This window comes from Onychostruthus taczanowskii, unplaced genomic scaffold (assembly GCF_017590055.1).
Source record: "Onychostruthus taczanowskii isolate IOZ18803 unplaced genomic scaffold, ASM1759005v1 scaffold64, whole genome shotgun sequence".
Taxonomy (NCBI): domain Eukaryota; kingdom Metazoa; phylum Chordata; class Aves; order Passeriformes; family Passeridae; genus Onychostruthus; species Onychostruthus taczanowskii.
Window position 1 is genome coordinate 2,981,494 of NW_024504122.1, and position 14,552 is coordinate 2,996,045.

Sequence of the window (14,552 nt, forward strand, 5' to 3'; positions counted from 1 at the left end):
TAGAGTTCAGAACAGGGGTGTGAGAAGGTTTGCTTTTCCAGAAAAAACTCACAATACACTTAACTACAGAATTTCAGAAAACATCTCTACTCAATCTTTTATTTTACTTTGTAAGCAAATGATCTTATCTGACCAAGGGCTTAAATAATAAATATTTGTATGCAAATCTTCTTTTCATAATTAATTCACTACTTCAGTCCCTAGGAATTACTGTGGCTTGCTGTGCCTCTGCCTCTTTCTGAGCTGTGCTCTAATCTTTGCTGTCACTACAAATTGCTCAATGGATGAAAAGGGGAGGGCACAGCAGCGAACAGTGGTTTTTTCCACTCACTCCCTCTGCCTGTGCTGAGGCCTGGGAGAGTCACAGCACAAGATTTTCTGTTACTCAGCTAGATATCCCTGTAGTGTTAGGCCTAAAGAGGACCTGGACTACATATAATCCTTTTAAAAAAGAGGTAATCATGTCTTTGCTCCTTTTGAAAGCAGGTCCATGTGCAACATTTGCACATCTACTAACTTAAACGTATCTTGAAACCAGGTCAAGATATATTTATCTCTTCTTGAAATTTGGCTCTTGAGCATGGACAGGGCAAAGGCAAAAGGAGTGTTCATCTTCATATATGACTAAACCTTTTTTTGAAAGAAAAGCTTCTTTTGAAAGTATTTTGAGAAGTCACCCTCAGTCTCAACTACAGGTCTTCCCAGCATAACAAGAAGGTCTCAGACATAAGATTTCTGCTGCATTTGTATTTAAACAGCAGACAAGATAAACAGCAGTGAGTAGCAGCAGCTAAGATACCAATGCCTTTTGCACTTGGCAGATGCCAGAAGGCGACTGGAACTGCAGTTCTCAAACTATGGTGAGGGCTCAGGAGTAAGCGATCACCCCAGGGCACCTCAAGGGAAGGTGCTGTTGTTCCAGCCCACATTGCCAGGACTGATGTCAGAGAAGCTGACATAGATTCTGGAAGGGAAACCAGGCACCATTAACAGCTGAGAGCAGAGTGCTGCAGGCTGGTCAGGGTGCTCCTGCGCCAGGACACGCCGCAGATCTCCCGGGGGCTTTATCATTCCCAGGCCTTACACTCCCTTCCTCCTGCCCCTTTTAATGCCCCATCTACTTGTGTTCTGGAGTTCCTAGTGATCAAGTTCTTCTCTCTGTACCAGGTCTTTTGCATGTGATATCTGTGGGTGCATACAGTGCCTGAACCATTTTAACCAAGGAATTCTGCAGCTTCAGCTCATGCAACAGCTCTTTTCTTTTTAGCTGGGGAGTTGCTCAGTTGACTTGGCATTTGATGTCTTCAATCAGCACATTAATGGAGAGCACCAAAGGACCAGCCTGGGATGAACAGTTTTAACAGGCTGTGGAAGTCATGTCAGACAAGTCGCTGTATGCGCTCGCCTGTCAGATGGTGTTTTCAGTTGTTTGCTCATCAGGTCACAAAGCAATTTGGAGTGGACCTTGTTCTCCTGCTCCCCTAACTTTCCAATGTAGAGAAAGCACATAGCACAAGGGTCTGTGGAGCCACCAAAGGACATCACCTGACCAGGAGAGAACTGTACTGCTAAATACTGTTGGAAGAAGAAAATGAATGTTATTTTCTTTGCTGTATTAAGAAAAGTTTTGAAAATCCAGCACAGCATTTATGTACCTAAACTGCAGTGAAAATAAATGCATGTTTTTGATATGCAAGGCTTTCATTTGTTGACATCTTACTGTCTAGATTTGCATTCTACTCCAAGATCCTCACTGCCATGTCAAAGGTCAGTACAAAGACTCGATAGTTTTTAGGCTTCCTAGTCCAGGTGCTCCAGGAGCTCAGTGACCTGGAGTAACTGCAGCACCTCCACGGAGCCACCAGGCTCCCCCTGCCTGTGTGGGAAGGTCAGGGGCGAGGGGGAGTGCAATGGTCCTGCTGCTGCATTTCGTTCCAGAGAGATTTTGCACCTCACTGGCTCCTGCTGCAGTCTTCCCTGCTGAGGTAAATGTGAACTGACACAGCAGAGGCCTAAATCAACATCCACCTCATTAAACAAATACAGCCTAATCCTGCTTTTGTTCTGGATATCAGGAAAAACAGAAGAAAGTATCTATGTTAATATTAATGACCAGCCCTCGATTTTCCCTGCTGCTAATACACAGTGTCAGATCCACACACTGGGGAATCTGGGGATCAGTTCCTCTGGCATTCATCTGCCTTCTGTGCTGTTCTTACCCACGTTCATTAGCAGCGCATCATTGGAACTCGGCAGCAATTCACCCTCTTGGTAAAACAAGCTAGCCTGGGTACCAGGAGTTGTCTGGGTAATTAGTCTTGGCCGTCATTTACAGTTTGTTTGGGTGTGAGGTGCATCAGACCACAGCAGTACAGGATAAGCCAAGGACATCCTGCTGAGGTACCACTTGCTTGGCCCTGTTCTCCCCTGTCTGGACACCATGTGCTCTTGACTTTATGATGCCAAATGTAGGTACATTCATGCCTTTAACTCCTACCCAGGAAGCAGGTTATCACTATTAAAAGAAAAATCAAGTTGAGGCATTAATCAGCATTATTTCTTCTTAGAGAAGTCTGAAAATATTTGGAACTGTTCTTCCAGTAGGAAAAAATCCTATTTGATTAAAAATCCTTATTTTTCCCAAATGGCACAGTTTCCTGTGAGAGGAAAGCTTTGCATTCCAGCCCACCCTAATCCTTTCCTTTTTTCTGTGTTATAACTAAGAGACTCTCCCTTTCCTATTGCCTCCTTTGTCACGAAGAGCTTGTATGTCCTCTTCAGAAAAATCTCTTTGTTATTCCCTGTATATTTGTAAGTCCCGTTACATAGCCCTTCCACACAGCTGCACAAACCTGTTCCAGCTGCATCCCAGCCCTGGCCTCTAGCTTTATATTCAGAAGCTGTTATGTAAGACACACCCCTTGCCCCCCCAACAGCAAGTACTTCTTTGCTAGACTGATAAAAATCAGCTTTTTTAAAGAGGGATAAAACCCATCAGTTTTATGTAAGAATTTAATGTGTTCAGGTGTCCCAGTGCTTCGAGAAAGTGCTCTGAGGGCTCCCCAGCAAGCCTTTCTGTAGGCACCAAAACCTCACTCTTTCCACAGTTTCAAAGCATCGCTCCCAAAGCAGAGTAAACATTTTCTGAAAATGGGCTGTGAATAGGCACAAAGGGTGCTTAAACAAGCAGCTACAGATCCACAGCCAATTCACTAAAGCTACTGCTGCTACAGCAACTGGGGTACAGTCATGTTATGAAGTTTACAGCTCTGTAGATAAGTTTTCTTTTGGTTTTTCATATTCTACAACCTTCAGGAAACAACTGATACAGTGACTAGTGACCAGTCAGTATTAAGAAAATAACAGCCTTATAAATCCTTATAAGACCCTCAATACCAGTATTTCAGGACTTCACCTCAGTAGCATACTGCCATATGTTTTGGCAGGTAAAACCCCTCCAGTTTGGTAGTGAAACCAGCAGGCAGCTCTTACTCTGGTATTTTGACTACAAATAGCAGGATACCACACATATATTTTTGCCAGATGTCCAAGCAAGCTGAATAAATAATTCTTGTACTTCACTGTAACCACTAGGCTACAGGGAGTTTGGTGGCAAATAGCAGGCACTTATTCAACAGGACTCAGCAAGGAAGTGGAGGCTGAGGTTTGCCTTTCACTCAGCCAGGTTCTTGAGAGGTATTCACAGGTATCTGTGGACACATCCACACCTACGTCCAGTGTCTTCGCATACAGATAACTACATGCAATATCATCCTCCACAAAGCTAGTTTGAATATTCCAGGGTTTTGAGACCTCAACAAAACTAAGTTACAGTGAACAAGTATTTGATATTCTCCCAGAGAGAAGACTGCAAATACTGGTGAGTCGTTAGCTATATTAGTTTATCAAGGCTATCACTCAGAAAGAGCTCATTGTATAGACACAGCTGGCTAAAGAAGGAAACATTTCAGCAAATGAACTTACCTGTGCTGGTTTGCCCAATGCTTTTGATAATTGTTGGGTGAGCTCCCCTGCAAAAGATTCTGGAACTTTATCCTTGCTTATATTTGTGTTAACAATGAATTTAGGCATCTTTGGATCATGAGTAGGGTTTTTTTCAGCTCACCTTGTTCTCAGCTTTATTTCTAACTCGCCCACAAGCTGGCCCAGCCCACTGTGCCAGTAAGCACCTCAGGAGCCTCTAAACAGTCAGTGGCACCTTCAGCAGGTGCATTGAGAGGGGTGGGAGTGTCCCAGGAGAGGTGAGGCTGAACGTGCCACCTGCAGGCTGCTAACACAGACAGCCAGTGCACTGGCCTGGGAGGGAGCCCAGCTTCTGCACTCTGGAAACCAAAGCATCCAAAATGACCCCTCGTGTTTGGATACAGCCCAGTCATTGAACCAGTGGAAAAGCAAGTGTTTCAGAGACTAGTGTAGGTTGTAATGCACCTCTTTATGCAAGTCTAGTAATTGTTTTTTAAAAATTAGATGAACTATTCAATTGTGAGGTCTGAAACTCTCTCTGTGGAATAGACCATAACAAAAACCCCCAGTGACACATGTTGTGCAGACCTTTCCTGAGCCGTGACTAAGTCACCACAAAGCTCCCTTAAAATCCATCTTGATTTTCCACTCTGGTGATGGATTCTACATGCTCAGAGAAGGCTTGTTTTCAACTTGCCCCTTTGTTGTGCAAATAGCTCCATAACAGTCATAACTCCTGAGAGATAGGAAATCCACAGGCTTTCTGACATGAGCTGCTTTTATCCAGACTGGAGGGAGTGTGTGGCAAGGCTGGGATCAGTTCTCCCTGCTGCCTAGAACAGCATTACATGGGAGAAGTGATTTAGAGGGATCATATGGCATTTGGGACGGGGTATTCACAGTGAGATGTGTGGGGAGAGCAGGCTGAAAATGCTGATGGGATAAAAGAAATGGTTTGACCATTTCTCCGTGTTAAAAGTGACGGGTGTTTTTGTGCCCAGTAGTTTCTGAGTTAAGAGATTTTCTACTCACTTTATTTTCTCCAGGCTTTCTATAGCTTGCACTAAATGATTGTATTAATGGTGTAATTTAAATAAGCACTTTTTAATTGTGAAAACTTCCGTATGAACGTGCTGAAGCTGATTGTGTTCAAGGTCAGGTTGACTGGCCCTGAGCAACCTGACCTAAATGGTAGCATCCCTGCAATGGCAGGGGGTGGAACTAGATTATCTTTAAGGTCCCTTCCAACCCAATCCATTCTATGATTGTGTGGGGTATGTTGATTTTAAATTAGTTCCTCCAATATAGCAGCTTTGCTGTAAAAAGTCAGCAAATAAAAAGTCAGGAGATGAAATTACCGTGTCAGCCCACATTTGTGGATTGTGTTTCCTGTATGCATTCTGAAAATAATGAAAACCCTAAAAAACCCCAGAAATAAAATCTGGTTTACAAAAAGCCTTTTCAGGGTATGTTTCCTAAGCCAAAGTGTTACAAACAAACACAAGTGGCACCTCCATCTGTAAGGAGAGGAGCTGTAGTTTGTAATATTGGTTCATATTTTCTTCAGTGGTTAGAGGAAAGCAGGTGGCATGATCCAAACTGTTTAGTTACAAGCCATCCTATACTTGTTACTGGTCACTTGGAAAAACTTAGACTATTTCCAATGAACTTCACAACCTATTTTTACTGCTGGGTACAATAATCAGTTGTTATTCCCAGCTTGCTTACATAGCAAGAAAAACATTTCCAAAACAAACTCTTTCTTCTGTGAAAACATCTGATGTAATTCCCAGAAGTTGATGCACCAGGTTGAAAATCAGTTCCTTAGACACCAGAGATGCTCTCCAGAGCCTGCTTTATTTTGTAGCAGCCATTTTACTTCTTCTGCATGCAAGAATATCTCAGTTTAGCAGGTCCTTCTCCCTGCCTAGAGTTACTAGGATGTTTTCCACTGAGATTTCCATTACATCTCCAGGACTGTTGTGCAGCAAACTTCACTTTCAATGCCTTTCTCTGTTGTCATGTTGAAACCTGTTTTCTGAATTTGAGGTGTTAAATTTTAGTCTGTATCATCTTGAGTCACCCTAAACCATGTATTTAGCTTTCCCTCTGCATGCCTGTCAGCCAAATTCTTTAGACTTCGGTGTTTCCCCAGCCTCATGGCTGTTGATCATTGAGCCTTCTTAATCATTCTTTACCTTGGTTCATCTGAAAATATTTCACGTGTTCTTTTGTATTTCTGATCCTCTTCTCTGAGCTGTTTGCCAGCAGGTTCCTGCTTATGAGGTACTTAGTGTCACTCTAGAATAATGAGTTTCATATCTATCTTAAAAAAGAAAAAACAAATGAGACAGAAATCTTGCAGTCTGTTTTTAATGTTTCCTTTTTAGTTCTATTGCAACATTATTTCCTGTCTTTTCTAAGAGATGCAAATTTCTTCTCTGAACGTTCAGAGCTTTGTGCAAGACAACTGTTCCTTAGGAAAGTTGTTTTCAGTGACAGAGGTTTCTTTTTTCCCAAAGTTCAGCTTGTTGAATTCTGCTTTTATTTCCATAATTGATTTTCCCTTGGTCTCAGGAAGATACAGGTAGATGAAAATTGCTGATAAAACAAGGATTCCCAAAAAGATAAGGAAGCAGAGCGGTCCAAGGTTATCCTGCAGGCAGAAATGCAAGGAAAATAAGAAACTCATTTCTATTTCCCTGCCCTTTAGTGCAAGCCTTTGTCTTAGAAGTTCAAATTCAAAGGTGTGCTCAATACACAGTCCAGGACAGGTACCAAACCAGGAATTCCCACGGGCCATGTTTGACCTGAGTCCAATTGCTGCTCCTTGACAAGCCTGGGGAATTTCTGAGCAGGTTTGGTGTTTGGACAGAGTGCTAAGCTTTGCATGCCATTGCAATTTATTGCTACTATTTTACCCCTCGTCAGCATTCAGAAATAGATTAGCCTGGAAAGAGGGATCCTCTGAGAGTCACTTACCACAATTACTGGAAAAATCATCCCAAGTACAAAGAGTCCCATCCAGTTGATGCAGCCAACAATCAGAAAGGCTGATGGTCTGTATGACTGGCTGAAGATTTCAACCATCACAGATATGGTGGCTCCAGCTGAAAAAGCAAAGCCAAACACACACCAGGTTTATTTGTTTCCTTGCTTCTGCTGAAGCTCCTCCAGTGGCAGTGGCAGAGAGGACAGACAGGCAGAACAGGTCACCTGTTGGTAGGTGGCCTCTGCTATGAGGGTGAAAGGCTTTGATTCCAGAAATGGAATCCAGCAGTTAAGTTAGGTTCCTCTTGGATGTACTGGAATAGTTTTTCTGGTATCAGTGGATCTGTGCAGTTCCATATTGCACTGGTAGTGGTTACTGGTGCAGGGTTTATAAAACCAGCCTCCCTTTTGGCTCCTGTGGCCACTTCCACCTGGAGCATATTGGTAGGCAAAAGCTTAATTTGTTAAGTTATTGAAGATGATTACTCTAACATACCTGGCAATGACTAGAATCCGGTTTTTAGCTGATTAATTTAGAAATTGTTTTGAATTTTCTGTGTCATGTCCTCTACTGTTTTAAATTATTTAGATCGTGCGATCAGCAATAAAATTTGAGGTGTCTGCATCCTTTCCCTGTCTCCCAGTTGTATGCATCTGCCCTTCCCTCCTTATTTTCCAGAACTTTTTAGCAAGGCACGAGCCTGTTCTTCCTCTGCCAGTTGTGTTGCCAACCAATTCAACACCAAATTTCCTCCCAGCATAACCACTGATGTACTCACAGGGTCCAATTCCAAAGAAGACAACGAACAGGAAGATCAAGATAACACTGAAGTAATGCATCCAGAAAAAGCGATGCTAAAAGTGAGAAACCAGTGACAGCAAATCATTAGACACAGGACAGAACAGCAGAGCTCTGTACTTCCTGCCACTGGCTGAAGGTTTTATACATCTCCTGCAAGTCAGGAGCAGAAAGGGGGGCTGGGGCTGGGGAATGGCCAGGAGGCTGCTGCCTCTACCTGCAGTGACAGGGTCATGGTGAGCAGTGCCAGCACAGAGCACATCAGCAGGTATCCACCCCAGAGCAGCACCTTCCTCCCAAAGCGGTCTATGAGGGTGCTCTGGAAAGCAGAAAACACAGCTCACAAACCCCAGGCCTCACAGGAAATCATTCCTCCTCTCTCCATGTGTTCTGTGCAGAAGATTTGTCTAAATAGTAGCCATAAATCAGTGTCATTTGACAGTCTCTTAGTTCCTAATGAATCTGGTTAGTTTTTTCAAAATTAATTAATTGTTAATTAAGCTGTGTTTATTATTCAATCCTAAGCTGTTTTTAGACTGTTCTCTCTTTTGCATGCTGGCATATGTCAAATTGTACACACATATGTACACACATCTAATCCAGAACATCAGAAGATTATTATTTTGCAGAAAAAAGCGAGTCTAAAGACACACACTCATGCAAATAATTTGGGGGAAAAACTTCTTTGTATCCTGCCTGTGGTTTTGCAGAAGCAGGAAGATGTGGCTGAGGTTATGCAAAGTTTCCCTGGGCCCAGTTATAAGAAAGGAAAGGCACAATTGTTGACCACATTAAATTTTTCCTTCAAACTCAAATCTGAAAGACTTACACACAGTATGGAGGACAAGCACTCACACAGCCCAACTCCCAGGGACACGTATGGGATAAGATATTCTTCAAACTTGGCTGTGTGGAATACTTCAAAAGAATAGAAGTATATCTGAAAAATGCAAAGAGGAAATTAACCTGTGAAAAAAGGTGTTGCATTTGAGATACAATTCTAACCTGGTTTGATAACATTGACTATGAGAGGTCTGTAATGCTGCCTCTCTTGTCCTGGAGATGAAGAGAGCACTCAACTGCATTTATCCCACAGAGCTGCAACGTGGTCATGACAATCACCAAAATGTAGAGCTGCCAGCGCAAGGATCGCTCTTTTATTACTTCAAGGACACGCAAGGTTTTCGTGCTCGCCATTGCACCCTTCTCCTTCATGATGTCATCAATTTCTGCTTGGTGGTCTCCTTCCCCCCAGAGCTTCCTGATGGCTGTAGGGGAGAAAGAGGGAAGTGGATTATCCTACCGGGATAGCTCCTTCAGGAGTGGTTGCATTAAGCCCTTTAGGCTGCCTGTCCACTGGAGTGGGTGCTGGTGCTGCTTCTGCCATCTGGTTGCTGCAGGGGCAGTGAGCAATTTGAAGGATTTTGTCTGTCTGGTTGTCAGTGTAGCAGAGCTTTCTAATGGGAAATTTACTTAACTGTGAACATAGTAAACATTTGAGTACTTTTTATTTAGCAGTACCAAAAAGGACAGCTGCCTGAACCATCTCCTTTAAAGAAATAAAGCAGTGTCCGCCAAGGTGGGAAATGTTAGATGTGTTGACATACATCTGTGTTTCTTGTCTTCATGGACTGAGAGAGGCTGAGAGAGGCCCAGGTTAACACAGACATTGCCAGGGGTACCTCAGCTGCTGTCTGTGAAGCTGCCTGTGCTGCATGGCACTGCAGTGTGCAGCACAGCTCTGTCCTGGCTGCTCTTCTGCAGAGGTCTCCCTGTGACACAGCAGATGAAGGGAAGTAAGTGAGGAAAGCAGACACTCTACCTTTCCTGCAGGCTTCCTCATTACCCTTCTGTATCAGGAGGTAGGATGGTGAATCAGGGAAAAATGGGAGGGTAACCAGTTGAAGCAATGCTGAAAGTCCACTAGATGCTAACAACCATGGCCACAAAGCTTCGCTTCCTAAAATCTCCCTGGAAAGTGTATGTGAAACAAAATTATGCTGAAATAATGGAATGAATGTTCAGGAAGTTTTTCTGAGTGATAAAGATTGCTCAGATTCCATTAAAGGGTTCACTGGAGCTAACCCCTGAGTTTTAATTTGGCAGATTTCACAAATTTGGCTATTTTTATTTCTGACAATTTATTTTAAAGGAATTATCCGATATTTTGAAAATCTTTCTGAATATCACTAGAACCCACTATAATGTCTAGAGAGCTGATGAGACTCATTTGACCACTGCTTGGCCACAAGAGCCAAACATTTGCTAAGACTTTTCATGTAAGTACAATGAATTTTGAAGGGGAAGTCTCCTAGTAGAAAGAGCATGGAAATAAGAAGAAATCAGATTATAATTTTCTGCCTTCTATATTTAAAACTATATTTCCCTCAAATACAATCAATATTTTTCTTCTGGCATAAGCTAAGGCATGTTTTGGGGAGGAGGAGAGTGTTTCTCAGTCACTGACTAGGTGAGAGGATAAAGTTAGAGAAACATTTCTACTTTTAGTGTAACCTGATAGAAAAATTGGAGAATTTACCGTAGTCCAACAACCTGTCCTGTGAGTTTTCCCAGGGTCAGAAAAACAGCAACAGTGGAGTTGGTAAACCCACGCAACTTCTTGGGTGAAATCTCTCCTACATACTGAGGATGTATATTGAGAGAAAAACCTTGAACATACAAGAGGATAAATAACCATTTAAATATTTAGAAAAGCTTTAATTTTTGACCACCCTCTCTTATATTGTTTCCATTCACTTTGCTATTTAGGTTCAATTTCTTGCAAAAGAGATGATACTTTCCCTTTTATTGAGTGCCTGGTTTTATTTGCTTTAAAAACCATTCTTCAGGGATGGCTGTAGAGACAAGCCCAGGACAGCAGGTCAGGGCCTGCAGCCTTGCAGGCCTTGGTGACATACCTGCACCAATGCCATAGAGAAAGCGCCCAACCAGAATCATCTCAAAGGATTTGGCTGTTTTACTGAGGGCCATGAAAAGTGCAGCTACCAACATGATCAGGTTGGTGAACATTTGGCACTTTTTCCTGAAAAAAAAAAAAAAGAAAAATAGACCTTGAGAATTTAGTGTGAAATGAGATCCTCTTGTACTCTTGACTACACTTGCTGAGACAGGAAGCATGGTACAGCCATTCCTACTATTTTGAGGAATGGCTGAAATAATTTCAACTTAGGATAGTCAAAATGATTATTTAAAACTTTAGGATCTTTTTGATTTGAATTAATAAATTTTTTAAGGTTAGAATTTAAACAGTTTGTCACCATTTCCATAGTACAAGAAGGGAAAAAGATTGAAGGAGTGGCCCAGTTTGTCACCAAGATTTTTAAATAAATCTTCATAAAATGTCAGACTGTTCCCCAGAAACAGTCTGAGTCCACGGATCCCATTCTAGAATGGCTCACACCAAAGACACTCTTGGCTAAATGGGTGCTCTGAGATGGCAGACAGAGTTTTTTAGAGTCATATTTCGTGTCCAAAGTCGCTCTGTGAGAATCGTGGGCTGGTGCGTTCACCACCCTGCTGTCTCAGGCTCCAAGTCTTTTGCACTCAGATGTTTTGCTGTGACACTCGTTAGACAAGAGCCCCCTTGCACACACTGAGGATCACAGAGACTCTGTGTTTAGGCTGTGATTCAGCAACTGGGCTGCCACGTGTTAAATAACCCATGGGAGAGGTGCAGGATCCTGTTTCCAGCCTTGGGAGACTCTCAGTGTGTGGGATGAGGCAGTGTCCCACAAGAAATTTCTTGGGGGCACTTACCTGTTAGGAAAGAACACAATTGCAGGCAGGTTAAGATGGTTTGTTGAGACCCAAATGAGGGGCCCCTGGATCAGTGTGTTGTGGAGCAGATCTTTAAGTGGGTCACACCAAGAAGATATGTTTGCCAATTTCTCTGCAAATGAAATTAGTGGTGTTACACACAAGGCACCGAGAACAGACCAGACTGGTGAGGAATCCTTCCTTTCTCCAGTGGCAAAGATAGTTTGGAACTAGCTTTCAGTAAAATGGAATTGTCAAGAACAGAGATGTCTCTTGGACATTTGTTTTGCTGGTTATATCTTTACAGTGAAATTACAAGGATTTTCTTTTATCCTCCTCCATATTTTCGCTAGAGTAGATCTGAATATTAAATGTAACATCACCACCCCAAAATGAGTGCATTTAAATGGAAATCTGACTCTTCTTTGTCACATAAGGATATTTTCCAGGTGTTTGAGTAACATCATATAGTGTGTTACAACACAAGACACACAGCTCCTTTACTGGAGTTTGTAAACTGGGAGGTCTTTATAAGAGTGGTAGGGGACCTTGAAGAGAATGTGATCCTGTGCCATTACTCCCAGAGGCACTGATCTGGTGACTGAGGGTGACTGCAGCCCTCACAGAATACAGTTCCCTGGGGAGGGCAGATAAAAAGGACAGAAGGCTGCTTGGAAAAAGTGGATGTGCCAGGAAACCAAAGCAATTGTCTTCAACAGGGCTGCTTCAACCAAAAAGAAGGGACTTATTTGTCCCCCTTGGTGTTTCCCTGTACTTTCTGGCTGCTGAGCTGTTACAAGGAGCACTTACTTCCTGTATTTTGTAGTCAGGTAGCCACAGCAGAGGCTTCCCAGGAATCCTCCTATCCCATAAACAGACACAATGAAGGACCACAGCAGCATGATTGTCTCAGGATGGAGGGGAGAGCCATGTCGATCTATCCAGGTTTCATTGATAAACTTCCTGATGTGCTGAAAAATAAAAGGAGATTTGCCTGGATAATGGGCATAGGATCCCTTCACATTTGGCTGTTGTACTTCAGACCAAGACTGTGGCTCTCATATTAGACTTACTTTGAGACTTGTTTAGTAAAACAAGCTCATTGAGATCACAATGCAAGTGTGTATCAGTCAGGAGCTTCCTGGCAAGGATGCTGAGAGCTCATTTTGTGCCCTCCTTTGGAGACTTGTACACTACATGGAAGAGCTTATTTCAAACAGAAAATGCTATCCAGTTCTTTTAAGCAGGAAAAGTTCTCTACACATGTGATGTTACTGTCAGCCAAAGAAAAGGCCTAGACATATCAGCTGGGTGCTCAGGGATTTATGGGAGAACAGAGGCTCTCACCTTTGTGTTTTCAGCCTCAGAGAGACAGCTACTTACCACAGAAGGATAGTTGATGACAGAAATGTGGAATCCATATGGGAAACTGCCACCAATTCCCAGCACTAAGATCATTTGAAGCAGGCCCCGGAACTGAACCTGCAAAGCAAAAATAAAATCTCCATCAGCTTCTCACTTCTCTGGTTTTGTGCAAGGCCAGAGACTTTGTAGCCACACTGGTCCTTCCTCTTTGTTCACTTCAGATCCTTTTGAAGTTAAACATTTTTCAAAATCCCTCTAATCCACTGCCAAAGCACAACCGTCAACCACAGTGCCAGAGCAAATGGGTGTAAGGGGATAATCCATCACTCTGCTTGCAAGAAGGAAAAGGAGTTTGAAAAGGTGTTCCTGATAGTACAACTCTCACTGTACACCTGCAACAGCTGACAGTTGGCTGGATAAAGTTGTCAGACCTGGGATGGGGAAGAGAGAATCATGGACAGCAACAAAAATACACCAAACCATAATGTATGATGACACATATCACTTCTTCCCTTTTAAAGATTATGGACAATCTTGATGGGTTATATTAATTAACTCTTGATGAAGTGAAGAAAGTAATTTATTTAAAAGTTTATGTCATGATTTCTTAGCCTTTTGCTGTACCATTACTATATTAATTATTTTGGAAAGTAATCATAGTGCTTAATATTTAGTATTGTTTTCAGTAATTTAGAAGACAAAATAAAGTATCATAGCAGTGGAAGAGCCAGAGGTGCTGTTAAATTTTCATTTCGTTTCATTTCATTTCATTTCATTTCATTTCATTATTTCATTTTATCTTGTTACATAGAAAAGACAGTGGAACAGGATCTTCATGGCCCCAAGCCCCATTGCTCTTTGTGATGTTCAAACACAGAAAGGAAAGATGGTCTCTGTAACAAAGGAATTTAAAATCTTTAAAGAACTTGAAACTCCAGTATTGTGTTATCTCTGTCTTTGGTAAGGCAGAGGCCTGAGGAGATGTGAGCAGGTACTCACCAGGTTGGAGAGGAAGGCAGCCATCTCCTATGAATGAGCCGGTGCCTGCTGCTTGCTGCTGGTACCTGCCAAGGAGCCAAATGCTCACATGATCCAACAGCAGTGTCAGTGAACTAGTCCCATGTTACTGAAGTTAAATTTTACTTCAGAGGGTTTTGAGTTAATTACACATATTCCAGCTGTCGTACAAAGTTTAGGATTGCTGGATTAAATATTTCAACCAACGGTTATGTGTAGCCCAAGCAAACAGGATGGTGTCCCTTGCAAGACCTGTGTACTTCATGAACTCTGTCTTCTGCTAGGGGGACAGGGGACTGAGAAAACAATCTTAAACAGGATTCCCATCATCATAACCTGCTCAGTTTTCAGTGCAAGTGAGAAACTTGGAGACATTGTTCTCTGTTGGGAATCTTAAATGGGGCCTGGGCAGGACTTTGACATGTCACAGAAAAGAGCTGTCCTCTCTCCAGGTGATGGCAACTGGAGCACATCATGACTTAATCATTACTGGAAGGAACTGAACTACTCCATGATTTTGAAATGGGGTGCAAACGTAACAATTCTACAGTGGTACACCATGCTTGACCAGCCAAGTATTCAGTAGATGATTTTTCTTTGCTAGTAGAGAGAAAGATTC

General features: G+C 42.5%; 2 protein-coding genes across 2 annotated transcripts; both read right to left on the minus strand.

Moving 5' to 3' along the window:
* Positions 1-897: 897 nt before the first annotated feature.
* Positions 898-4,092, minus strand: LOC121344369 (macrophage migration inhibitory factor-like). Its single transcript, XM_041420259.1, has 3 exons — positions 3,985-4,092; positions 1,406-1,575; positions 898-964 (listed from the first exon to the last, which is right to left on the minus strand). The coding sequence occupies exons 1-3, from the start codon at positions 4,090-4,092 to the stop codon at positions 898-900; spliced, it is 345 nt and encodes a 114-aa protein (XP_041276193.1).
* Positions 4,093-6,433: 2,341 nt separating this feature from the next.
* On the minus strand, positions 6,434-13,981 carry LOC121344484 (solute carrier family 2, facilitated glucose transporter member 11-like). The gene is made up of 12 exons (XM_041420484.1): positions 13,916-13,981; positions 12,935-13,033; positions 12,362-12,522; positions 10,693-10,817; positions 10,314-10,443; positions 9,597-9,745; positions 8,855-9,042; positions 8,604-8,714; positions 7,992-8,093; positions 7,755-7,830; positions 6,967-7,094; positions 6,434-6,640 (listed from the first exon to the last, which is right to left on the minus strand). The coding sequence occupies exons 1-12, from the start codon at positions 13,937-13,939 to the stop codon at positions 6,434-6,436; spliced, it is 1,500 nt and encodes a 499-aa protein (XP_041276418.1). The 5' UTR covers positions 13,940-13,981.
* Positions 13,982-14,552: the final 571 nt, after the last annotated feature.

What these genes read in the sequence shown, in the direction of transcription:
- LOC121344369 (XM_041420259.1), bottom strand. Translation starts at nt 4,092, where the DNA reads ATGCCTAAATTCATTGTTAACACAAATATAAGCAAGGATAAAGTTCCA. An exon ending in CATTGGGCAAACCAGCACAG is followed by an intron (nt 1,576 to 3,984) that starts GTAAGTTCATTT and finishes TTCTTCCAACAG; the next exon opens with TATTTAGCAGTACAGTTCTC. An exon ending in CTGAAAACACCATCTGACAG is followed by an intron (nt 965 to 1,405) that starts GCGAGCGCATAC and finishes TTTCCCTTCCAG; the next exon opens with AATCTATGTCAGCTTCTCTG.
- LOC121344484 (XM_041420484.1), bottom strand. Translation starts at nt 13,939, where the DNA reads ATGGCTGCCTTCCTCTCCAACCTG. An exon ending in GGACAGGTTGTTGGACTACG is followed by an intron (nt 9,746 to 10,313) that starts GTAAATTCTCCA and finishes TACACTTTCCAG; the next exon opens with GGAGATTTTAGGAAGCGAAG. An exon ending in TGAGGAAGCCTGCAGGAAAG is followed by an intron (nt 9,043 to 9,596) that starts GTAGAGTGTCTG and finishes TCTCCCCTACAG; the next exon opens with CCATCAGGAAGCTCTGGGGG.